Here is a 27559-nt window from a genome sequence, read left to right as displayed (position 1 = left end):
TAATCCAATAGCATTGACTTTTATTCATTCATGTTAAGTCACCTGAAATGATATCTGTTGCATTTAAATGCTCATTAATGTAAATGGCTGAACAAATCCATTTCAATGGATAGTCAATATCCCACATAGTTAAGTCACTTCAACACAGCCTCATGACAACTCCCACACCAGAACAGTACTTTATTTTGTAAATTTTGACCCATTATTACTCCCATGTTATGGTGTTTTCAGCTGTCAAGTGTACAAGGTGAAGAAAAAATTTAGTTAGATGGGGGTTGCACCTGGAAAATAAATTTCTTAAACTCCATATACACGTTTCAAAACTGCTGGGTCCCAAGTCCATCTATGAACTCCAGGGCTGCCAGTATCATGTGCAGCATACTAAAGCTACACTATCCGAATAGCTTATTAATTCTGCATAAATCAGGTCAATCAATGTGTCAACCTGTAACAGACTGTGCACTTTTAACTGAACATGGCAAAATATTCACTCTTTTGAACTTTACATCATTATTTGATGTCAAACAATGAAGCAAATCCCAACAGTATATACAAAAACAGCTTTGCATTTACAAAAGATTGTTTCCCATACTGATTAATTCAGGCAGCTAACTCATTGGTTTATGCAACTTTATTGAAGAAAAATAAATCAATTACTAGCAGAGCTATTAGTTGATCACTCATCCATTGACAACTTGCATCATTTATTCAGTGCTATATTAAACAGTGTATTGGAAGATAGATTAACTAATAGCTCCAAGCCTCCTAACAATTTAAATGAGAATTACAAAATGTTTGAGACCCTATTTTGGAATACAAAGGGTGTTTGACTTCCAATTTCCATTCTCTGTAGAACAAGAACAGGTCATTCCTTTATTGACATGCATAAAATACATCACATTTTCTGTTCTGCTGATGCTATAAATTCAATACCAATTCTCCAGCCACATCAGTTATGAGCATAAAGTATATCATGTAACCTCAAATCTCTAACAGTGGAAGGCTTAAAAAAGACTGGATGCTAGAATAATGCTGCTTCCTTTGATGTGACAACTGAGCATCCATCTCCCTCCCCCTCAGATGATTTCTTCAGCATGTTAGAGCAGTGAGGAATGGTTTTAGTCTCATAACCAAGTTAAAGTGAAGACATTGGCCACATAATACACATGCTCCATTTTTAAAAAAATTCAGAATCTTGGGCAACTGTTCTCTTGTAACTACTTTACAGTTTCTAAAAGCAGTTATTGTCCAAAGCTGGAAGAACTTAAGTCTTCTCAGATGAGCATGTGAATGAATGGAGGGAGGTAAACAAAAAATAAAATTAAAAAAGATGAGGTCTGAAAGGGGAGCAGCCGGATAAGAAAATCAAAAAAGGAACAGTAATTTAAAGTTTATTCCAGCTATAATGCAGGTTATTCTGACTTTAAGGTAGCATCACATGGCATACTTCTGAGTCCATTCCCGAGATATTCTGTTGTACCTGCAAATAAAGAAGATGTTACTTAAAAAGTTAAAGAATTCTTAATATTTGAAAGGAAAGATTTCTATTTTACCTCCAAACTCATCATGGAGTTATCTCTTATGGCTATGATTAGAATTAAGCCAACAAGGGAGAAATAGCATTGGTACTCAAAGCAATGTGGGAAATGGAAATCTTATGCTTCCACTAGAATGTTCCAATAGACTGAAAATATTTTCATAAACACAATAAGGTGGTATTGAGATTGGGGACGCTAAGAAAAAAAATAATCAAAGACCTTTTCTCTTCCCTACCACTGAGTTAAATGTTCTATTAGAAAATCCTATAATTAGTATTCACTTCGACTAACGGAACATTAAAAAAATTATTTTACAGATCATGGACTTATGTCAGAACGGCACACAGTCTACAGAAATTTCCATCAAAGTTGGAACCAAACAATTTTATCTGAATCCTAGACTTTGAGAAATTGGTAATACCAGAAATTACATTTGAGATTTAAAGCACAGGGAGAAGATTAGACATTGGGGAAGGAGGTTTTGAAGAAAGGACTTTTCAAGAGAGGTGGGTGTGAGTGGCGTGTATGTGTTAATTGGAACATGTATGTGTTACTTTTAGAAAGTGTGACTGGAGCTAACAAGTCCCACTTGACACTTAATGAGAATCTCTAGTAGTACAACTCGGGGGCATCTTTGTTTAAAAAGATCAACAGATAACACACACGAGCAAGGTTATTTATTACTGAGGATTATCATTCATATTGATAAATGCTATCAATTTCTTCCTGTATTACATCCATGCCATAAATTACTTACCAACAAAAAATACAGTGATAGCCTTAAGAAATGAATATAACATCAAAGGGTATATATAGGAGAACTTTCAGGTTTCTATTTCCAGTTTGAACTTTATGCAATATTAACTAGCTTCATTTCAAACCAAGAACTAAACATGGTTCAACCACTTTTCTAAACTTCAGCATATAGAAGTTCTTTCTACCATTCATGGTTACCTCATTTAAGGACACCCTCTCAAAAAGCCAGCACTTTAAAACAAAGGTTTCATTTAGCATACAGGGAGCCACAAAGTATAGCTGATATTAATGCATGCTTGTCAGTAATGAACATTTAGTTTAGATGCTTGGAGGCTTTATTAAAAGTGTTTTCCCCTTATATTATGATCTCTTGGCCAAATCTTAATTAAATCACCACATTCCATAAAGTACTGGTAATAAAGGTTAAAATATACCAACTTTAAAATTTAAATACCATGGTAGTTTGAAAAAGATACTATTTAAACTTTCATTTCTTACTAGTGCTATATATAACTGCTTTGCCATGCAAATACTCTCAAGCAGTAATGACTATTGGGTATACTTTCACGCTAAACAGAGATCAAGCAGTTAAATGTACAGTTTTCAGAAAACTGTCACATCTGTTACCTTCGGTTAGTTAAGACAGTGCCTTTAAGCATGCAGCACTCAAGTGCTGGCAGTACCATGAATAAGCGCACCATAGAGTGCAGATCCTCTTACCCTACAACATAGCGTATTTCTCTGTCCACTCTCTTGCTAACCTATTGTACCTAATTGAACAAGTATACTTAGCATTAATCATAACATACAACAAAGTTATAATGGTGAAGTAGTACATAAAGGTAATTCAAATATCTGAGGAATTTAGACCACGTTTTTATAATAGTACCAGTTATTTGTTTCAAAAATGTAATTGGGACAAAGAAAAATCTTTCTTTCCAAAAACTTAGTAAGTGACAAAGCACTGAACATGTTGGGAAATTAAAACTTTTTAGAGGGGGCTATTCATTGTCACATAAACTAAAACCTATTAAAAAAAACTCACATTTCAAAAACTAGCTTTCTGCACATTTTAATTATTATCTTACCAGCAATAATCATCAAGTCTTCTTGGCATTGCCACAACTTACAGCAGAGTGTAAGCCTAACTCATTAAAAAAATAAACTCACTTTTCTACTATATACTTACTTATCTCTGTCTGTTTTATAGATCCGTGCAATCTCTGGCACTAGGGGGTCATCTGGGTTTGGATCACATAGCAGTGAACAAATGGATAAAAGAACTGCAAGAAAAAAAAGTGTTACCTAGCATTGGAAATTTAGGTAAAAATGTATTTAGAAACATGTATTAAAAAAAAAAAACACCCAATCCTCAAAAGATTTTTTATTAGTTTGTATCTTAAGGTCAATGAGACACAGCTTTACAGACATTTTGCTTCACAGGAGACAATAAGGAATGTCAAAAATAGAACTTTGTTGGCATCTAGTACTGACTAGCTATGAAAATAGTGCCAAACTCAGGAGTTCCAAGATACTCAAACAATGCGGTAGTAGTTTATTATCCTTTTCATAAAGTTTAAAGTTAAGTGGCATTAGTAATAAGCTGTGGAGTTCTTGGTACTTTGAGGGGGGAAATCTATAAAGAATAATGTGGGGAACATTCGTGCAGTATTATTTTCAGCGGTTGGGCATAACAAAAAAATCCATTCTCAGGGTGTCTAGCTAGCTCAGTCAGAGGAGCATGAGACCCATGATCTTGGGTTTGTGGAGTTCAAGCCCCATGATGGAGGTAGAGTTTACTTATTAAATAAATATATATATATTAAAAGAAAGGGGGCACCTGGGTGGCTCAGTTGATTTAGCCTCCAACTTCGGTTCAGATCATGATCTCATGGTTTGTTGAGTTCGAGACCCACATTGGGCTCTATGCTGAGTGCTCAGAGCCTGGAGCCTGCTTCAGATTCTGTATCTCCCCCTCCCTCTCTGTCTCTCTCAAAAATAAACAGACATTAAAGAAAATAAAAAGAATAAAAAAAAAGAAATCCATTCTCTTCCCTGCCCTTGGGGGAGTTTCACATAAACTCCCAACTGCTCCATTGTGTTTTGTCTCCTTGAATTTATAAACTAAGAGTACTGATTAAATAAATGCTGAGATCTCCATTACTTTTTTAATAAAAGATTTTATTATATACATATATGTACATACACATATATTTTTAAGTAGGCTTCACGTCCAGCGGAGAGCCCAACGTGGGGCTTGAAATTACAACCCTGAGATTGAGAACTGAGCTGAGATCAAGAGTTGTGGACACTTAACCGACTGAGCCATCCAGGAGCCCCTGAAGATTTTATTTTTAAGCAATCCCTACACTCAACATGGGGCTTGAACTCACAACTCCAAGATCAAGAGTCATGCTCCACAGACTAAGCCAGCCATGCAGGCACCTCTCTATCTCTATTACTAAACGAGCCTTCACAACTTTAGTTCTTACTCTGACCTGTTCAATTCATGAACTTGGATGATACCAAGCATTACAGAGCATGTATCTAATTCATTTTGTATGCCTATTATGTGGCAGACACTGCAAAGTGTTATAAGGGATTTTCTTTCTTCTCCAAAACAGTGATTTTAGTCAAATAAAAGTCTGGGAGATGCTACACTACCTTTTTAGTAGATACAAATTCACTGCACAATCCTATCTGAAACACTGTCTTAATTAGCAACATTAAAAACCTCATTTTTTATACCTTAAGGTATGCTAAGCCAACACCAATACCCAAAGGTTACTACAGGGTACACTTCCTTCCCATTGAGTAGTCACTCCGTGGTAGGTGATTTCATTTGTGGGGGAGAAGTGACATAAAAACCACCACAGTCATTCAAAATGGAGAAAGATGGAGGAACTCCATCTCCATCTGGGATATTCTTGTGGAGACTGGACAACCTATTAGAGATGTCATATAATAGATCCCAACTGAAATTAGAAGACCAGAATTGATCTAGAGACCTTTCCAAGACTATGAATCTGAGCAGCTCAAGACTTTCTCTGAAAGTATTTTACCTTTAGAAATAGTTAAAGCAGGAGACCACTGTGATCTTAGAATATCGAGACAAATGCTGCCATTACTGTTAATATTTGGATGATAAATTCTGGTTGTAAATGCAACCTAAAATAAATTAAAAAAATTTTTTAGGTATCTTTTCCCCAAGTAAAAATAAGCATCCTAATCTGAAATAAAAGACTTTCATTTTTAGCAAGGCTTAAAATACTGTCCTCTCTCTCTCACACACACACACATACACACAATCAAATGGCTAAAACCTACTTTACATACACAGTAGGACTAAAAATTACAGAAACTCATCTGATATTCTGATCAAGATCTTTCAGGGGATCCTTCTCTTTCATTAAAATAAAATGTACTCTTTGGGGCAAAAATTTTACTATCAATGATATGATGGGATATTCTGAAGGTTAACTTTCGCTCTACCATGTCATGAGTATCAAGAAGAACATTGTGAAGGCTAATTAACATTCATTAATAAATAAAGGAACTTCAGAATGTACACCAAATTTGTAGACCAACTCATTTAAGGTATCAAGTTACAAAAAGTATGTGTTTTAGTGTGCGTTTCCATAGTACATAAAATAATTTTAAATATCACAAGTGTTTCATCTGAAGTAACTGTCATACTACACCCATAACATGACTGCAAAGATGGCTGAAGTGCCAACGTTCTGCTATTTTCTACAGGTATTCATATAGATTGGATTTATGTTAATTGCTCTGAAAAGACAAGGATCAAATGCTTTTAATAACTGTAAACCAGTCACCTTCGTGCATTAAGCAACTATAAGCTTTGATAGATTTATTGTTATATATGCAAACCCAAACCCCTAAAAGATATAGCCTGTCTAAGCCCTAACAAACATAGCCTAGGCTGCAGCAACATATGCAAATGAATACAAAGCTGAATACCTGAAGTCTACTACTTTACAGAGGTTAATAATCCAAACCTGTATGAGCACAATAAAGGGGGGGAAAAACACTTCCACATAATGTATCAGAGCTTTGCAACATTGGATAAATCCTTATCTCCATTTACAAAAGTTCAAATCCAGGTCTAGCTGCTCCTCTAACTAAAGATTAAGAGCATTCTGTATTATATATTTAGCTTAGCCTCAATATGTATTTAACCTAAATTATTCTTACTCCCTACATATACATGCCAATTATCTTGAATTACACTGAATCTTAATTTCTAAGAATACTCTATTCCTTTGAAATAAAACACTGATGTATACTAATGGATTTTGGGGATAAATACTTGCCTTAGGTGGTTTGAAGGGGTAGTCTGTAGGAAAATGAATTGTCAAAAAGAATACACCACCTTGATATGGGCTGTCATTCTGTGAAAAGAAAAATTTGCTTAACTCTGATATTTAAAATATTACTGCTAAATAATCCAGGTAACATTTCTATTTTCTAAATAAGCATTTAATATGGACCCAAATTACCCACTGTTTACACTGCAATAGAATCTAAACTATTCCACAATTTAGTTCATATTACTAGAAAATACACAATCAAAATTTACTATAGAACAATGAACCCTTATTTACTTAGATCCCATTTTACGTAGGTCACCAAAGAACCAAAAAATTACCCAAAAACTAAGTGTTCTAGATCCCAACTTTCACAAAGGAAAAGTATACTTAGCAATAAGGTCTATAAAAGTATTACACATCAAACATGAATTTGAAAATAAGGTCTTATATTTATTTCTTCTAATGAAAACCATATATACAACACAGAAGGCTTTGTACTTCAACACACCACTCTGGCTACTGGCAAAGCAAAATGCTGAATTCACAACCCTGAGATTAAGAGTCACGTGCTCTTCTGACTGAGCCAGCCATAACCCCTCAAAAATCCTCATTTAAAACCAAGGAAGTTTTTCTTCAAAAGCATACTAAAAACCCCACAGCAAACCAACACACAGCATTACAATATTTGGAAAACAATGTAGAATATTTGTTCTTCCACTTCAAAAGAAAACAAAATTTCAAGCTATCGCATCACTCTTCCTCCCTCGTTTTGATTATAATTTGAGTACGAAGGACTCTTAGTAAATACCTCTTAGACAATGTTAGTATGAAGTAATTTTTGGGAAACACTACTTGCTAGAATTTTACATTTAATTTAACCAATATCAGGAAAAAGATATCATTGTTCCCATTTTATGGACAAATATAAAGGGACTTGAAGAAATAACTTAGGTGAATGGTATAGGATAGAACCAAGATTGAAACCCCAGGTCTTATGAAGACTATCAACAATGGAACAGAAAGTGAGGACAAAAGACAGTGACTTAGTAAAAAACTTTAAGGTAAAAGTTAAGGAAAATATAAAACTGCTTCTAGATATGCTAAGAGCCGACCTGAAGATGTATTTCAAAGTTTATAGTGAGTTATTACCAACATCTATTTCTCTCCATTAGAAGAGTATGTACATAGTGCTAATATAAGCCTTTTACTATGCTCATTCTGGATATCAGGCAAATAAAAACTTTTCCAGATCTGTCACTTTTATAGTGTTCATTTAATCCCCAGCCCGCTGTAAAATAAACAATAGCTGAATTAATTTAACTCCCTTCTATAGATCAGGTATGTAGAAGGGACACTGAGAACAATTTCTTATCTTGATGGGCTAACAGTATGGTAAAGAGACATATAATGAAATGTTGCAGGTATTATGAAAAATGAATGGGATATATCTGCGAGTTGAAGGAAAAATGTCAACTTACTGATGATAAATGAAGTTCAAAGAAACATACAACTAGTAAAATTAAAAAAACTACAGTTTGAATCCTTTCATAATGCCCAAGTCCTTTCTTTTTATTGTTTACAAAATTTTAATTTGAAAAACTACAACTGCAAAGCAGCATTGTGAAGTATAGACAAAAATCAAAGCAAGGTACCAGAATACGATCTGAATTTACCAGATTAATGGATCTTTAACAGTTACATCAACTGGGAGTAGATGCTTCAAATGGCATACACTTTTATAAGACTAATACTGAAAATGTTTGTACAGTGTACAGTTAACAATTTACGGTAATCCTAAACAGTAGAATTCTAGGAGCACCTGAGTGGCTCAGTCGGTTAAGCATCTGACTCTTGATCTTGGCTCAGGTCACGATCTCAGTTTGTGAATTGAGCCCTGCACTGGGCTGAAAGTGTGGAACCTGCTTGGGATTCTCTTTTCTTCTTTCTCTGCCCCTCCCCTGTTCATGTTCTCACTCTCTCTCAAAATAAATTAAAAAAAAAAAAAAAAAGAGAGAAATTCTAAATTTTCATACAATCACAAGTGCTGTAATCTCACTGCTTCTGAATAAAGGCAACCTAATCATAAGATTTAAGCAAAACCAAATTTCACTTCACTTGTTAAAAAAAAAAAACTTATGGGATGAAAATATTTCAATGTTACAATTTAACACTACAACTCCATCAACTCAAAAAGGAAAAACTGGTAAAATCTTAAGATCCAGGGGTAACCCAACCAAACTATGCTATCTAAAGATTGAGGATCTATATCAAAGTTACTATAAATAGAAAAACAGAAAAGAAATTAAAACAGGAATATTTTGGATTATAAACTGACCCAAATCCAGAATTTATACTTGATCTCTTTATAAACCTTCTACACCTTGGATTTACTCCAATTAGTTCAAGTGGCTCCTCTCAGTGTCTGTATTCCTCCCCTAGGGCAATCATAAAGTGTTGGTATTCCCAAAGATCCATCTTCTGCTTCTATCTCCTGATCCGCACTTATTCTGGTAACTCTGGAGTCCTTCTCTATCTCTCTCTCTATATATATTCAAATGCTCATGAATGTTTATTCTTGGATGTCTTGTGTCCAAAACTCAAACCACAAACCATCAGTGATCAAAGCAGTTATCAATCTTAAAGATCCTTAAATTCTCTTCAACTAGCTGCTTCTCCTTTAGGTCCATTGCCACCACTACCTTCGTTCCAGATCTCACATCTTTTTTCTACATTATGGTAATGGTTTACTACTGGTATTCCTGTCTTCACTCTGGCTTTTTCTTCTAATTTATCCCTCACCCTAATTCTGAAGTTGTCTTAAGACACAACAAGTTGCACCCCTGCTTGAAATCCAGCACAGATTTTGAGATAAAGCACATAAAGTGCTTTATGAACTCATTCCCACTAATATAGCTGGTCTCATCTTCTACCTATTCTCCTAAATGTGCTCTTTACTGCACATAAAATGTTTCACATCTCCTTTTTCTGTTATTTCTTTCTCTTCCTTGAAATATTTTTTGAAAAAAAAATTTTTTTTTATTAGAGAGACAGCATGTGCGAGTGGGTAGGGGTGAGAGGGGCAGAAGGAGAGAGAATGTTAAGCAGGCTCTACACACAGCGTTAGCCTGACACAAAGCTTGATCCCACGACCCTGGGATCATGACATAAGCCAAAAATCAAGAGTCAGATACTTAACAGACTGAGCCACCCAGGCATTCCTACTTGAAATATTCTTATCTGCATCTGTATCTTTATCTCTAGGATCCTATCTACACTATAGAATCCATCTTAAGCTTAAATGTCCTTAAAAAGATAATACAGCCTTTCCTTTAGTTCAATCCGCTTGTTGCCTTTCTTCTGTACTTTCTGTACATTTACTATTATCCAACATATTTATAGCTTACTTATATTTTCCACTTTCTCTACTCTTCCTCTGGACTACAAAGCTCCTTTTAAAAGGTCATGAAGGGAAGAGTTTTCATGTATCATTAACCTTTGCAGAAACTGACATAATACACTTAAAATAAGTTGAAAAATAACCTTTATGGACCAATAAGACAATACCTATGAACCAATTATTTGACTTCAGATGGGTTTTGTAGTTGATTCTGCTCAAGCTGCCAAAGATGACGTTGTATTATTCAAATTTGGTACTTTCTCCCTTGGCTGTATCATAGATTAGGTGGAAGTTAGTGTGGTTCTCCAAATAATTTCAAAATTATCTTTCTCCCAGCTCCATTTCCAATTAGTAATCAAGTATATAAATACCAGAAATAAGTAAGGAGTTAATTTCTCCTAACTTTTCCAATTGTTAATGGGCATTGTCCTCAATATAGTACAAAAAACCCAGCCACCACCAAAGTTTAAGAACCACATAACCAGCAATGCTCTGTCATTTCTTTCAAAGGTTTAATTTTTATTAGTATTTGTGCTTCCAAAGTATCTTACCTTAAGAAAGAATAAGCCAGTTCAAATGGTTATTAGAAAGCATTTTGCCTCATAAATTTAATGATCAAGAATATTCCCAGACTGTAATACACTAAAACTGAATAGTTACTCTGCATCAAAACTTAAATTAGATGCTCCATTCCTTAGTCAGGAACCTTTAGTTATGTGGCACTGCCAATCACTTTACTGACCTAAGAAGTACTCCATAGCAATTTTGTTACCATTTATTCTTTCAGCAAATCTGCAAATACATGGATTGCTATACTACCAATGTCCCAATGTTTTAGCTCATTTTTCTGCATGTCACACAGCTAGGCATAATAACAAAACAAAGCAATTATTTATCTAATCAAACTGTGATGTTGTATCACAAGGATGCAATCAAAAGCCAAAATAAGAACATGAGTTGTTTCATTGTTGACGCTATGGTAAAGATAATTGCTAACTATTTCCAAGTTGACACCCAAAACCGGTGTTTCCTAAAATACAGTTTCTGCAAATTTTGTTCATTAGGGAATATTTAAATAGTTCTGAAAATCAAGTATTTGTTTTTAAAAGCAGAAAACTGTCATTGATACAATTAACAAAGTTTTCTGAAAATAAAAGCAAATAAGTAAGCAGCTACAAAAAAAGGTCAGGATAAGCAATTTTCTCTTATTCTCTAAAGAATTACTGGCATAAACTACTCACTTATGCTTCACTCTGATTTACTCTAAGTATATTCCTCACCTTTTGGAAACAAAAGTTCAATAAACAGTGAAGTCTCAGAGTCCAGCAGAAAAATGTCACACTGGTGTCAAAGAGCTGGTTTCTATCATGCACACCATCCAATTAAGTCTTGAGATTACCAACTTTTTAGTGCTTTATTAATACTGACAACTAATTTTTATAATGAGACCATCTTAAAGCACCCCTGGATCAAAGATGAACTTTTACTTGGTAGAAATGGTAAGGCATTTTACTGAACACTCTGCTTTAAGAATTGGTGATCTATAATGACAAAATTCTAGAAACAGCAAATCCATGTGCCTACAGAATCTAGGGAGGCAAAATGAAGTGGACAGGAGTGTGAGACACAAACCCCATATAAAAAAAGGGAGGTAGCTGCTAAACTCCATCCCCAGTCGCTACTGCTATGGAATGAGGGCCTCGTCAGGGTTTTAGTATGAAGACTGTTAACTTCTAAACTGTTTTGTGGACCAAACTGGGTAAAAGCCAGACTAGTTAACTATGTTCACTTAAAATAAATAAACCACAATTTTGTTACAAAGTATTTTTAAAGCAAAATAAAATTTACAGTAGTAAGAATAGTCCTTGAGATAACAGGAAGTGAACAATTCTGACTGTTAATTTTTTTTCCCTATTAGGATAATACAGATATGTTTCAGATTATTAAGATAAATATCCCCCCCTCTACCAACACCACCAAGTTTAACTTAACTCACAGTCTCCCTACCTTTAGGTCGTAACATTTCACAATTACTCTAACTCAATCATCCCTGCTATGATTTCCCATAAAATTTCCTATCTTATACACTTGTTTTAATTGCTGGTCTCTCCCAGGTTTTAAGTTCCCTAAAGAATGAGAAGTATTATGTCTATCCTTAATGGCTGGCATACAGTGGGGGACCACAGGGAGATGGAAAAAAAAAGATTAAAGTTATCAAAATCAGAACTACAGAATAAAAACTTATTAATCCAACCCATCAACTGGCTAACTTTTCCAAGAGCATTTCTCCTTTTAGAATAATACCTATTTATTGACCGTTATCTCACCAAGTACATTATTGACATTTATGTTGAGATTAAACCACCAAAAAGGGGGGGAAGAAAGCAGATTAAGACATACATAGAATAGAAATCCTAAAGTGTCTTCCAAGTCAAAAAAAATATTAAGTATTGTGCAAGATACAGTCTTACCCCAGGTTGTTTTACTGCGCTCTAATTCTGTGAAATTCTTAGATGGTATCCATAATTCTGAATATTCAATTATCCAGCATATACAGTTTCTTATCTACCCAGGATAGAAAGGAATTTTGCTGTATTCAAAATATCACTTTCTACCTAAAAATATTCAAATTTTGTAAAAATCTAAAGTTCTATACAAACATCAAATACAATAAAAACTTAGATTTTTGGCAGCAAGAGGAATTAGGTCCATGGTAGAGCTAATAAATTAAATGGTCTATAAATAACAGGAAGCTCTGCAACAATGCTTTACATTACTACAAAAGAAAACTAGGATAAAGTGAAAAAATATTTGATAGGTCATAGAGATGCTAGACTCTAGAACCCGAATACAGGGACAGACACATATAATATATGTAAACAAATGACTAATTCATTAAATTTTTAGGGCTTTCAAAAGCTGTACAACTACGGCAGTTCCAAAACGGCATTACAAGGTTAATAAAATAAATATGAGACTAAGTTAAATATAACTAGGTCAATGTTGAATTTTTAATTAAAAGCAACAATTTTTAATTCTTAATACTTACAGGTCCCATAATTGTGGCTTGCCAATGAAACACTAGGGAAAAACAAAACAAAACTGTTATCTAAAAATGTACAAGCTTTTTTGAAATTAGCCATTCAAATCAACTTCAGAGTTACTTACTGTCATCCCCAACTGGACCTGCAGAACATTGTGCTGGAGGGTCACGGGCCAAATCACTAAGTTCCTACACCAAAACAGAAAATGATGGGTCATATAACCATAACAACAAACAAACAGAGTCAATGGTTTATCTTCACCCCATTCTTTAAGGGACACACAATCATAGTTCACATTAATACATTCTAGTAAAAGAAAACATGAAGTTAACCATAGTCCAGATCGTGGAACATAATACGCACAGAAACAAAAATTCTTGTTACATCAACAAAAGCCATCCAAACCAGAAAAGTTGTATCAGATACTTTCACAGCTTAAGAACTGAGACAGTTCTTAACATTCATGTTGTTTGCTTAACTTTCAGGATATCTCAGAAGCCCTTATTTCTACTATCCTAAATCCTCTGTTGTATCTGAACCACACTATCCACAGACCTCATTTCCACTTGAAAAATCTCTAATGGGGCTAGGTAGGTAGGTATCCTTTTTGATTTGGTCTTATTGCTGCAACTCAACTGTGTTTATTACCCTGGAAGAAACTGAAATTTGCTCTTAGTAAAACATGCAGTTTCCAAAATTCCATCAGACCTTATATTTATAAATATGTACTTAGCCTTTCCAGGACTTATATGTAACAAATATGGATAATTTAGTCAGAAAATAAAGTTGTTTCTTTTTTAATTTTAAATTTTATTTTAGAGAAAGAGAGTATGTGTGGGGCTCGATCCAGAGCAAATATCTGCCTCTTTCACATGGTCCAAATACATTTCAGAAAACAACCAACTGTTGCACAGTGATCAATCTAGATTCACTCCATTTAAAAACAGAACAAAACCCCACAATGCAGAAGAATTGTCCTTGTGGTAATTGTTTCACAAAATTCATAAACCATGATGTTGTAGCTCTAAAACTAAAAATGTCACAAATCAATTATACCTCAGTAAAACTGGGAGCTGGAGATTGCTCTGATACACTGCCAACTTGCTTCTCAAACTCACACATCTGTTTTTCAGGTTATCAAAACAGCCAGAAATCCCAGGATACAAAACTTAGGATAACGGAAGATCAGATCAGACCTTTATGCTTGCCTAAATAAATATACCTTCTTATGTTCAATATATTTAAGAATGGGAGAAAATTCATCCCAACCACCATGGATCCTGATCAGTAGGAATTACAGAAACTCTGAACAGAGATTTAAACAACTGGTTAAAAGAAACTATGTATGGGGGCACCTGGGTGGCCCATTTGGTTAAGCCTTCTATTCTTGATTTCAACTCAGATCATGATCTCATGGCTTGTGGGGGTTTGAGGCCCATGTCAGCTCTGCGCTGTAAGCACAGAGTCTGCCTGGGATATTCCCCCCTCTAAGTAAATAACTTAAGAAAACAGAACAAAACTATGTATGGTTTTAACTTAAAAACAAAAACAAACACTGTTACAAATTATCAAATGATTCTGAATCAAGTATTTGAAGTTATTTTTTGTTTTGTTTTTTCAGGCTTGATGTCCAGGGGGGAGCCCAACATGGGCTTGAACTCACAACCCTGAGATCAAGACCTGAGCTGAGATCAAGAGTCTGACACTTAACCGACTGAGCTACCCTGGTGCCCAAAACTACCAATTTTTGAGTAAAAATAGAAACATACTTGAATTAATTGACTAACCATTATTAAACAAATGACTTTTTCATAGGCCAGATTAGGTTTCATATGGCAATTATTTACATCCCATAACCAGCCACTTTTGTTATGATGGGAATCTACTTTAACACCATCTCAAAGCATTAAAAACTTCATTGTTGGTAAAAATCAAGTAGTCTAGTCAAACTGACACGACCAGAGAATGCTCCCATGTTCCAAAGCTTATGTAACAAGTTCTGTGTAGCTGGCCCACCAAAAAATACAAAAAACCAAAAGCTAATTTATACAGTTTAATTCTCTTTCCTTAAGGAACACAAGGGTTCAAAAAAAGGGGTCTATTTTAAGGTTAAAAACTTACCTGTTCTAAACCATCCCCCCCTCCTTTTCCATAAAAGATTTATCTCGTTTCTTACATTGATCTAGCCCAAATTATGTCCTTAATAAACATGTTTTGAATACAGATTTGTTTATATGCCAGAAAAAAAAGCAGTTATTTTTAAATAAAACCAATCTAAACGATGGCTGCTCTAAGTGACCTTGAAACAACTTCATTATAAATTTCAGGAATCTATAAAGTTGACCTAGAATATACCAACACCCTATTTAATGTTAAAGAACATATTTCTTACAGAGGAAACAAGTTTTTATGCATAATATTTATAAATTAAGCCCTTATAATACTGGCATTATTATTCTAACTTTAGAGTGAAGGTCTAATTTCAGCTCTTCCCTCCCAAAATTTCAGGCTCTTATTACTCAGATAATTTCTGAGTGTCTTATTTTCTAAGTTCTCCATGACCAAGATGTCTCTGAAGTAATAATCAAAGATCTAAAATTAGGCCAATTATCTTACATACTAAAATCTACTTTAAATACAACATTGAAAAAAAAAACCAACCTGAGTTATTTTAGGGATCAAAACAGGTCTTTCAAATCATGTACCAGCGTTCATCTCTAAGATAACAAGTAATTCTCATGACATTATTATGCCCATAGCATAAGCAAATGAGAATACATAAGAAAATCTCAGCAAGAAAAATTATGAGAAAGCACAGTAAGAAGTCACCTCAGATGCTCTTAATGTGTAAGACCTTTTATCTACTCAATAAACTATCTATCTTACCCTGCTTTCATGGAAATGTTTTTCCCTTACTCCAAAACATGTGATTGTAGTGTTTGGTTAATGGTGGCTGATAACCACCCATTACTCAGGGCTAATCATAGAATTTTGTTTCTTTAGCCTCAGTGATTAGCTCAAAGGGCTAAGCCAAGCCAGGACCTGACCTAATCAGGTCCATCCATCTCTGCCTGGTTTTTCATATTGAAGCTGGGAAGACTTCTTCCTTCTCTAACTGTAAGGATGTGACCTAGAGCTATTGGCAGGCATGTGCCTTGAAATTACATGGTGAATCCAGAGAAAAAGAGACCACATTGGGCAAAAGAGATAATAAGAGCTGACTTGGCATAAAGATATGCAATTTCAGTCCCTGAGGTTGTAGCTTGCTCTGGTTCCTATAGTTATTTCCTTTGATTGTTAACTGCTCCAGTTTCCTTCTCACAAATCCAAGGGAGAAAAAACGCCAAGAGTGAGGAGAGACCCATTCTAAGCAGAAAGTTCCTGGGAACCACGGCCATTTATATAGAGCTTATCCCACTAAAGCACAATGTAATGCTCAAGTCTTGTTTTTTGAAAAACATGTAATAAATCTAAATCAAACAGTCTCAAAATCAAGCTAGAGGGAGCAGGGAGAAATCATGTATTCTGTCTAGCAACTTTTAATCTCATCACAGAAACTAGAAGTTAATTTAAATCCATTTCTAAAATGAAAAGTAGTATTTGCTATTAGCTAAAGTTTCACCATCATTTATTCACATATAGGAAAAGTGCATATTTAGTGTCAAGCATGTTAGGTCTGAATATACCGAGATAAAACCTGAATCCTTTCCCTAATAGACTGAGTTAATATAAAGTAGGCACAATGCAGAAACAAAAAACTACATTTCAACAACTTTAAGTGCTTAAAATAAAGACATTTAAATGCTCTGTGAATCCTGAAAAGGTAACCACTAACCTTGCCTGGGTTTAAAAACAGTGACAACTGAGCTGAGTCCTGATGGAGGGATAAGCATTCCAAGCAGAGAACCTTATTCAAAGTCAAGGGTATGAAAGAACAGTCTACAAAAATTTGCTTGTAATTCTGGTATACCAACCAGAAACACAAAAGAGTAAAGGTAAGAAGGTAGCACATGTGACCAGCAAGGTTAACCATGGCTTGATCTTTCAGTAGCTTTGAATATATCAAAGACCATCCCAAAGGCAATGGGAACCACAGAAATTTTTAAGCAGGAATAAGGCAAATCAAATTTGGGGTGTTTTTAAAAAAATGTACAGACAATAGTACACTAGAAAAAACTTTCAATTTTTAAAATTACTAGGTCATATCCTAAAAGTACCCCTGAATCTGTGTACCCAGGCTGACAAGTAAAGCTGAACATTTTTACTATATTTCCTTCATATTAAAAATAAAATGCTGCAGAGAGGTGCCTGTATGAATCAGCTGGTTAAGCATCTGACTCTTAACTGGCTCAGGTTCTCATGGTTTGTGGGATTGAGCTCCGCACCGGGCTGCACACTGAACATCACAGAACCTGCTTGGGATTGTCTCTCCCTGACCCCACAAAATGAACTTAAAAAAAAAAAAAAAAAAGCTATAGGAGCACCTGGGTGGTTCAGTCAATTAAATGCCCAACTCTTGGTCTTGGCTCAGGTCATGATCTCAAGGTTCAGGAGTTTGAGCCCCACATCGGACTCTGTGCTGATAGTAAGAGCTTGGGATTCGATTCTCTATCAAAATAATTTTAAAAAAATGCTACAGATATACCTGAAGCTCCCTCACGTACTCCCCAATTCCACTTGCCCCTCAGAAGGTTATTTGAAATTTGGTTTCCACTACTTCTCCCCATTTTTATACACTACTAGATATGTATCTCTTAAGAATATATAGCATTGTTTTGCAGGGCTTCAAATTTTAACTATATATATAGACTTGTATCCATGTGTATTTCTATAGGTATCATTCAGAACATTGGCTTTTAAAAATTTTTTTCTTTCAGAGAGAGAGAGAGAGAGAGAAAGAGAGGGAGGGAGGGAGAGAGTGAGAAAATCTTAAGCAGGCACCACACTCAGTGCGTAGCCCAACATGGGGCTCAATCCCACGACCCTGGGATCATGACTTGAGCCAAAATCCGGAGTGGGGCCCTCAACCAACTGGGCCACCCAGACCCAGGCACCCCCAGAACACTGGCTTTTAACACTATTTGTGACAAGCACTTCTAAAATTAACTATTAGAGTTTCTATCCCCCATATACCCATACAAAAATTTAATCTGTGGGTATCACAGACTCATCTCCGTATTGTAGGAATCCCTAATACAAGGACAGAGAAGCAGTAACTACATTAAGAAGCATTAGCAGTAATTCAGGTGAGAGTAGAACATGAACTAAGTCATGGAGGATTAAAAAAAAAAAAGAAAAAAAAAATCTTAAATACCAAGCATTTTACCCTTACAAAAATCTTACGAAAATAGGCCTGATTTCTATTTTACATCAGAGGAAAGACTGCATGCAAGTGTAGGATATACTAAGCTTTAGGATGTGTAGGAAAACAAAAGTAGTGTATCTACTAGACACTTGAAAATTAGAGATCTAGAAACAGATTTCAAAATGGCTGCTTTTTAAAAAGGGTGTCCTTACATCAAAGATGCATTTAAAAAAATTTGATACGGCATTTGGCATACTGAAGAAAAAAATTTCAATTGCACTAAACCAACTCTCCACTGTACTTAAGGAATAAATGCCCTAGATTGAACAGGATATGGAAAACTGAGGTTTTCATAGGATCAGTTTCTCCATAATCATTCAGTTAGTTTGCATCTTACTACTACACTCAGTGTGAATCTAGTGTTACCTATTTTTTAAGTTACATGGCCTTTAAATTAAAGCCAACTGAGAAAACAATTATCCATTCCACTGCAAGAGGAAACTCTATTTACTGGACTGAGATCAATTTTCAATGAAGCACTTACTCAATGAATTTCCAAAAGTAATTTTGTCTTTGGTAAAATCATACTAAGTACTGAAATGGTTAGCTCTTTGCTCCCTAGTAGAGAGGAACGTGGAAAGGACCAGAGAACAGCTCACATATAGCACCTGGGAAGTCTTCATATGATGACCATCCCTTTCCCCAAGAATAGCATTACTAAGGTGGGCTCTTGCCCAACTATTTTTTACTAAATTTTTTTTTTTAATGTTTATTTATTTTGAGAAAGAGTGAATGGGGTAGGGGCAGAGAGGGAGGGAGACAGAATTCCAAGCAGGCTCTGCACTGCCAGCACAGAGCCCAACATGGGGCTCAAACTCACGAACCATGAGATCATGACCTAACCCCAAATCAAGAGTTAGATGCTTAACCGAGTGAGCCACCCAGGCCCCCCACAGCCAACTATTAAACCACTAAAATAGAAAAGAAGTTGTCAGGGGAGACTGGCACATACTAGGAGCTGCTTAAAGGCTCCACTCACACTGAAGGGACACTAAAATGGATCAAGGGCATACAAGGACATAAAACAAACAAACCTCCTCACCAAATTTAAATATTTTTTTGTCATGGTATGTTCTTCTGGAGGAAATTTTTTTTTTGATCATCTTCCTCTGAACTGCTTCCCCTGAAACCTTCCCGCATACTTAGCTAGTATGAAAATCCAGGCCTTTTCTCACTTAGAAATATGCTTCTCTATTCCATTTAAAAGCCTAAACTGGGCACCTGGGTAGCTCAATCGATTGAGTGTCTGCTTTGGCTCAGGTCATGATCTCGCGGTTTGTGAGCTTGAGCCCCACGTTGGGCTTGCTGCTGTCAGCACAAAGCCCACTTTGAATCCTCTGGCCCCCTCTCTCTATCCCTTCCTTACTTACTCTCTCAAAAATAAATAAATAAATGTTAAAAAAAAAAAAAAAAAAAGAGCCTAAACAGACCCATAGGATAAGGAGTCAAGCAAATCTCTCCAAAAGGCAGCCAAAAGGTACAGCTTAAGGCAGTGAGTTCTCAATTGTAGGTACATGATTAAACATTAAGAAGTATGACCATTCCTTTTGTGGGGCTCCTACAAGAAAGCCCAGCTTATCTTTAGATCTTTGCTTTGATCATTATAGCACACAGGATCTCTTTGAAAGTTGACTATTAGAAGTAAAACATGAAAAGACCTAAAAGTCTAAACATACTGCTAAATATTTGCTTTTTGCTTCTCTACTGTATCTACATCTTACTCATTTTAGAGGTGAAATGACTAACCAGACTATGAAGAAAAAGCCAAGGCATTAAATGCAAAGGCCTAAAGAGATGATGGGAAGTACAAGAAATGGTCTCTGCCATTAAAGAATTCATAAGTTGGAAATACAAGAACTATTTATGAATAATGAAACTACAGAGCAGCCATATCAATGAGTGTCCAGTAAGATTTAATGCCTCTAGTAATAATCGTTTAAGCATCCTGCTGAACTAATGACAACCACTACTTACACATTAGATCAACATAACCAAAGTCAGCATTTATGAAATTACTGTGGTAATGCCAAGTTCATGGGTCCCATCCCTGAGTAATTATCATCACCATGTTCACAATCATTTGTTATCCCATACTCCACTATCCATCATGCACATTATCACCCAAAGGTCATAACGATAGCAGTATAGATACAATTCCTATCATAACTTTTGGGAAAACTTAAAAGGTTCATGCCATTACTGACAGGCAATTTCTTGTATTTTACTCAAGAGTCCACTTGTTTCAAAACTTTTGACTTAGAGACCAGATTTGTAGAACTACGTGAACCAGCACTATAAAGACATCTCTTGCCTCTTAAAACCTATACTGAGCAGCAACATAAAATACTGCTTTGGGGTCTGGATGAGATGAGGCCATGAAGTGGAAAGAGTGCCTTTAAAGAAATTTTGAGAGAACTCACCCTCACCAAGCCTTTACAACCTAACAAAATATAAAGGTACATATTCAGACGAGTGATAGGACAAAATGCTATGTAATTATTGCTCGATGAGAACTGCTCTAATTGTTCTTATAAAGATCAGGTTTACTATGAAGTAAACAAAAATTTTCTTACTAACTTTAACATTGTGAAATTTCTATATACTGTGTGTAGACACAAATAGTAAGGAAGAAAACAGCAAACATTTCAGAAATGTATGCTTACCAGAAGTTATTTCAAAAGAAGGAAACCTGGCAAAAATATTTTAGGATCTGAACACTTGCATAGAACTGCAGACTTAAAGAATGAAAAGAAACAGTCACTTTAAAATCATTTTAGTTTGGAATTTACAATTTATGTGAAATCCTAAAAGTTTCTTTTACTTTAAGAATTAAGAGGTAGGTGCTACAAACCATGTCTCATTACATCACTGACAATATAGTAACTTCCTGTTTAGCTGTAATTACAGGTGAGACAGTGTGCTTGCTCATTACTCAAGATATAAAGAATGTCTTGAATAATGCTACAATTTTCTTTCTTTAGATCACCATTTAAATCACTTAAAATTATTCAAAGCTGTTCTTTTGTAGGCATTATCTAAATGGGCAAAACAGAAAGCCAAATTTAGGTTCTCAGCTTTGATACATAAAACACACAAGGCATTTCATAGATAAGAAAAAACAAAAATTAACAGCAGTCCTGTGGTTGAAAACATCCAATTATACATTAGCTTTGAAATGATAACAAGACTAGGATGAATGTGAACAAGTACTCCATCCTAAAAACGAACAAGTAACCGAGTAGTGATTCACAACCGAAACCTACAAGGCCAAATAAGACAAATCTAGCTATGAAAAGTTGTCAATATCAATGATACAAGATTATACTGAAAGTATTGTTGCAGATAAAAATCCGATGTTTAGGTAAAGTATAAAACACTTCATCGAATTTTTCCCTTTCACACATAACAAGGCAGAGGATAGTTTTGAGAATCTTATCTAGCCAGATAACTTAGCTAAAAAGATATTCACTAAATGCATTCATTCTTAATTACACTGTTCAATTTCAAATAAGATAATGCCGTTGGTAGTAAAACCCAATCAACAACATAAAATTTTTCAGTAAAGTAACGAAACTCACTTAATCTTGCTGATTTCAAAATACTACTGGTTTGACAGAATTAGGTATAGTTATAAAACCCACCATAAAACGGCAAAATATAGCATAAGCAAATTATTTAAATAATCTTTTTTTTGTAATTTTTTTTTAACATTTATTTATTTTTGAGACAGAGAGAGACAGAGCATGAACGGGGGAGGGGCAGAGAGGGAGACACAGAATTGGAAGCAGGCTCCAGGCTCTGAGCCGTCAGCCCAGAGCCCGACACGGGGCTCAAACTCAGGACCGCGAGATCGTGACCTGAGCTGAAGTCGAACGCTCAACCGACTGAGCCACCCAGGCTCCCCTAAATAAACTATCTTTAATAATAAGTAAATCTGGGGCACCTGGATGGCTAAGTCAGTTAAGCACCCGACTGTGGCTCAGGTCATGATCTTGCGTTTCTAGAGTTCAAACCCCACACTGGGTTCTCTGCTGTCAACTCAGAGCCCTGTTTCAGATCCTGTGTCTCCCTCTCTCTGCCCCACCCCTGCATCTCTCTCAAAAAAGGTAAAAAACAGTAATTGGTAAATCTGATATAAAACCAAAGACTTCACCCCCCTTTTTAAAAATTTATTGTGACAGAGAAAGAGTGAGGGAGAGACAGAATCCCAAGCAGGCTCCACGCTCTGAGTGTGGAACCCAATGTGGGGCTCAATCCCACAAACCTTGAGACCATGACCTGAGCCAAAATCAAGACTCAGAACTCAACTTATAAAGATCAGGCACTCCCCTTAATTTCTTTTAAATAAGTGTTTCCCATACTTGACTTAGATTCTTGGAAGTTAAGTTGTACAAGGTGACAAACCCCTATTCATGTGTTTATATGCTTGTTTCTTCCACTCAAAGCAGAGACTCTCATGGGTAATGACAAGGCTTCCTCATTTTCTATCTCCTGGGACTAAACTACTGTGCCAAATGGAGTAAAACTTCCCTCAGTTAAGTACTGGTTAAATGATTACCCCGATGTTTGTGGATCTTCACCAGAGGGAGGCTTCAGAATCACCTAAGGGACATTTCAAAATCATGCCTGTTCCCAGAGAAAATGAAATGATTCCGTATATCTGGCAAGATCCTATACACCATATTAAGAACTCTGCTCAATTTCCCGATATATAAATGCAACTCATGTCAAAACCCACGAACAAGAACGTATATTATTGAATGCAAAAGCCAACCTAAGATTTGAAATCTTAATCTGAAAACATTTTTATGTCAGCATTAAGAACCTACTGTTTTCTTTACTAGAAAGGGATCATTACAGTAAAAGTATTTGGAAAAATTGCAAGAATTTACTGTATCTTGGATTAACAAGGTGCACGGAATCCATGAGTTAAATTCACATATAATCTAGTAACAGATATATTGTAAGTAGCTTCTCCCCCAGTGCTAATAAGAGTATTCAAGTTTATAGTCGTAGGAATAACAAAAACTAGAATTAACACTGCAAAAGAGCGGGATGATGAAAACAGTGTCAAGGTAAGTGCCTCTTCATAAAATAAACACCAAGGTCACCATGATCAGTATCCATGAGTCACACAACTGTCCCACAAATTTAGTTGGCTACAGAAAAGCCTTGAGGATCCTAAAGAAACACCTGCAAAACTGTGTATCCAGCCTATAGGCTCTTTGGAGACAAGCTATTTTAAGATACCCCTAGCAATTAGTTGGAACATGGCAACTCCCAGTCCTTTAAGAGACCAACCAAAAAGAACATTCACTCCCGCTTTCAAAACTTATGTTAGTGAAGATCTTAATTCACAAATTAACTATGATCTAAGAATAAAGTGAAGTTCCCATTATTTAAAAGTGAAGTGGGAGAGGAGAGCAGCAGCTTATTGCAGGTAGTAAAACTAAAATGACATTCATTCACCTGATAAAATAGAAACAAATGGTTCAGAACAGCAGTACACTATGGAGTTCAAGAGCTTAAGCTCTTGAGGTAGACTGATCTGAACCTCAGTCACTAGCTGTGTAGCAAGTAACCTCTGTGTTGGTTTCCTCATGTATAAAACGGAATGATAAAGAGCATCTCACAGAATTGTTGTGAGAATTAAATAAGCTGATTTCCATAAAGGGCTTGGAAATAGTTTGGTACACAGTAAATGCTAAGTCCTCGCTATTACTAGCAGCAGAATGATGCAAAAGAAAACCTTTTTGAATACTAAAAGCATAAAGGATGACATAACAGTTAAGACACAGAATGGAGCCAGACTGTCCAGGTTCCAATCCCAATTCTGCTATCAGAGACGAAGGGTAGGTTTTTGTTTTGTTTTTTAACCTTTCTGTGCTTCAGGTTTCTAATCTCCAAATGGGGATAATAATTTAACTGTACCTACTTCCTTGAGTTGTAATATTAAGTGAGTTAATACAAGGGTTTCAAACAATTCTGACACATTGCAAACCCTCAAAACACGAGTTACTCTTCTAGGCTTGGCTCACATTATATTTTATGTGAAGTTCTTTTTAAACTTCCCCAAAATACAAGCACTGTAGTTACCTGGTTTAATGGGAGTAGTATAATTGCCTATGGTCCTCAAACACCACTAATCAACTTGGGAGTTCCCATTTTTCATTTTTGTTGTTTAATAAATAGCCTTGTAAAACCATACTACAGCTTATTAAATAAATAATACAGCAAAAAACAAGTAAGATTGTTTGAAAAAGCTGCCTGGTCTAAGAAACACAATATATTTTAACGTAAGCTTTAGAAAAAAACAAATCCAAAAGCTTTATCAAATGAATACTGGCCAAAAATAATCCAACAATAAGCATTTCAATAAAGCATCAACAAAGAATGTAAGTATCTTAGTATTTGGAATTTGGGGGCTCCAAACAATAAATTAAAAAATAAAAAAAGAAAAAAGTGCGTAACACAAGAAATACCATACTAATAGCGATGCCTACTTGACCCTGTATTTCTAGAACAGAAATTAATAAAACCATCCCCCATAACTATCACTAATACTCTTTGGATCTGGGATTTTTTTTTTTTTTTTGAAGTTTCACCATGTGATTCTGACAGTAACAGCTAAATACCAAGCCACATGCCTTTCAAAAACTTTCTGTACATTGAATCAACAGTCCTACATAAATATTGTTTTTTCCAATTTGGAAACTATTATGTCTAGTTAATATATTACGCACATCTTCAAAATATTTACAACAGAAGACAATCTGATGTTAATGAAGAGTACTAAACTACGAAAGTTCTTTAAGAAGATTTTGAAAATTAAAAAGTGATATTAAAATAGCAGTAATAATCTGAATGCCATATGCCTGTTCCAAGCCACACACTAACCTCTTTAATCCTAAAATAAATGAATAAACAAATAAAATCTAGGACCCTAAATCTGTTTTGCTCACTACTGCAGTCCTAGCATCTAGAATATACTAGGCACTCAACTATTGTTCATACGTAACAAATACTCATTTTATAGAGGCATACAAATAACTTGCCCAGTCCTAGAATTCTAACTGGAGCATTTCTGCTCCAAAGTTCAAATTCTTAACCATTATATTGCCTCTCTAGGGCTTTTAAATAATTAAAGTGGTGTCACAGCAGCTGGGTATCACCTGTAAAAGAAAAAAAATCAATGAGACCTTCCTTTGAAGTTCCACATGCATAAAAAGCTATGGGTTTGAAACTATTCCACATCTTAGTAGCCTGAACTAATTCTCACAGATAAAAGGTTTTGATTCGTATTTAATGTTATATTCTTTGTATTAACTATGCTTTTCCAATGTATTGCTGGCCTTCAAAGTGGTCAAAGAGATGCTTAATCCTTTTTGCTTTAAATCTTAACTCTTACAAAATTTTTCCTCTCCTCTTCCATCCTCTCAAAATCACAGAGATTTAAGTTTATATTTCACATAAACACACAATGACAATGCAATGATGGACTAAATCAAAATTCAAAACTTCAGCCTCGATACATTCCATGAAGATCTGAACCTTCATCTTTCATAATATCAGTGTTGTCAAATAAACTCCAAAGTCATACGTATTGAATAAATCAAAATTAGGCAGCATCAGGTCTACTTAGTAAAGCCAAGTCCTTGTCATTCCTTCCATGCAGAACCCCTTTAAAAAAAGTAACCCATCAAAACCAAAGTTTCTAACCCACAACCTCCTCTGTCTCCTAGTTTTAATAAGGCTGAATTTATTCCATGACATTTTTTTCAAGTTAGCTGTAAATACTCCACCCTTCTCGATTGTGCAAGAACCAAACACACCACACATACACAAGTTACAAAAAAGGGAAATACAGTCTGAGAGTTTGAATATAGATAAAGTCTTGAGCAGGACGTCTTAAGAGCTATGTACAATCTGATGTAAAAGTTAACATTTAACAAAGAATATCATTTTATATTATTAGGAAAGAAGATGCCGGAAAGAGCCTGAATCAGTTAAAGCAGCCGCCATCTTAAAATGCGGGATAGAAGTTAGAGCAAGAAAATGAGACTAAACCTCCGGAGGTGGAGGTTCCGCTCACCCCCCAAGCATCGAAAAATCCTTTTTTCACCCCAATTTCCAAGGATAGTTTAGTATCAAACCACATTTTAGGTGGCTAAACATTGTTCCCCGAAAGTGTTATTAACAGAGCCGAGGCAAAACTAGGTACACCTAGCCTTCCCTTACTGCCATCACACCCCTCGTCCGCCCCCCTCCCCCCCCCCCCCCCCCCAGCCAAAAAGAAGAGAGCTTCCAGAAGCCTTTTACATCAGTTGCCAGTGTCCCTCAGATAAATAGCTTCGGGTGAGAAGCCTCAACTACAAAACATGGGAAGCGGTAACATTGTGTCAGCCCATCTCCTCTCAACCCCACTTACTCATGTGTAACCAACCTGCCCCCAGTCGATTAAGTTTGACTAAGCTCATTCACTACTTTTCAGCCACTAAGAGACTTCTACACCGACCCCCAATGAAGTTCGGGGCCCGCCAGATTTACACGTTCTTCTCCCCTGAGTTTCCAATGATTCTTCCCGTAGAAAGCCCAAGATCCTTGATCTTACAATTGAAGTTTTTAAGCACCGAGAATAGGAAGCGCCATGACATCTGCTGGAGCGTCTCTCGGCAATTCTGACCTCAAACAAGACTAACTCTTCTTTTAGAAGCAGAACCGAGGCGCCTGAAATCACTCTCCCCCACCCCTAATTTGCACCGATTCCACTGAAACATACACAAGATAACACCTCACTCGCCACAAGTGTTGTTCTTTAGCTTGAACATTCACTTCTTTAAAGTAGATCTGCGTTTCCCTTCCCCCAAGAGAAGTGACCCAAAGAGGGACGTTTTCATAATTATACTTCCTCCCCACCCCCACGCTTTCCTCTGGTACTGAACCTTCCTTTCCTCCTACGACCCCATTCCCTTTAGCCCCAAGGGTTACCTTATTAATCCGTTTCAGCGCCATCGTCTGTGCTTTTCGTCTGGCTCCTCACTCTCCCGGTGTGTGCTCAAAGGTCCGGCCAAAACTCTTGATTATCCGGGCGGCAGGGAAAGATGGGTCTCTTCGTCTCACACCGGCTC

The 27559-nt window shown here is 35.9% G+C and overlaps 1 protein-coding gene across 3 annotated transcripts; it reads right to left on the bottom strand.

Moving 5' to 3' along the window:
• Positions 1-27559, bottom strand: UBE2D3 (ubiquitin conjugating enzyme E2 D3). Of its 3 annotated transcripts, XM_027061629.2 has the most exons (8): positions 27420-27559; positions 13191-13254; positions 13072-13103; positions 6629-6706; positions 5357-5462; positions 3484-3577; positions 3015-3064; positions 1-1480 (listed from the first exon to the last, which is right to left on the bottom strand). In XM_027061629.2, the coding sequence occupies exons 1-7, from the start codon at positions 27441-27443 to the stop codon at positions 3016-3018; spliced, it is 447 nt and encodes a 148-aa protein (XP_026917430.1). In that variant the 5' UTR covers positions 27444-27559; the 3' UTR covers positions 1-1480; position 3015. The 3 variants fall into 3 exon arrangements, with proteins under 3 accessions (XP_026917430.1, XP_026917438.1, XP_053073070.1); XM_027061637.2 differs by lacking the exon at positions 3015-3064; XM_053217095.1 differs by lacking the exons at positions 1-1480; positions 3015-3064; positions 3484-3577; positions 5357-5462; positions 6629-6706 and adding an exon at positions 10796-12587.

Source organism: Acinonyx jubatus, chromosome B1, assembly GCF_027475565.1.
Source record: "Acinonyx jubatus isolate Ajub_Pintada_27869175 chromosome B1, VMU_Ajub_asm_v1.0, whole genome shotgun sequence".
In the NCBI taxonomy this organism is placed as follows: Eukaryota; Metazoa; Chordata; class Mammalia; order Carnivora; family Felidae; genus Acinonyx; species Acinonyx jubatus.
Note: the sequence above shows the minus strand (reverse complement) of the source record. Positions and strands in the feature narration are given on the sequence as shown.

Bases quoted from the DNA above. Each gene is read 5' to 3' on its own strand.
- UBE2D3 (XM_027061629.2), bottom strand. From the start codon at position 27,443: ATGGCGCTGAAACGGATTAATAAG. The intron at 13,104-13,190 runs GTAAGTAACTCT...GTTTTTCCCTAG, and splicing joins AGGTCCAGTTGGGGATGACA to TGTTTCATTGGCAAGCCACA. The intron at 6,707-13,071 runs GTAAGTATTAAG...TTCTTTTCACAG, and splicing joins AAGCCACAATTATGGGACCT to AATGACAGCCCATATCAAGG.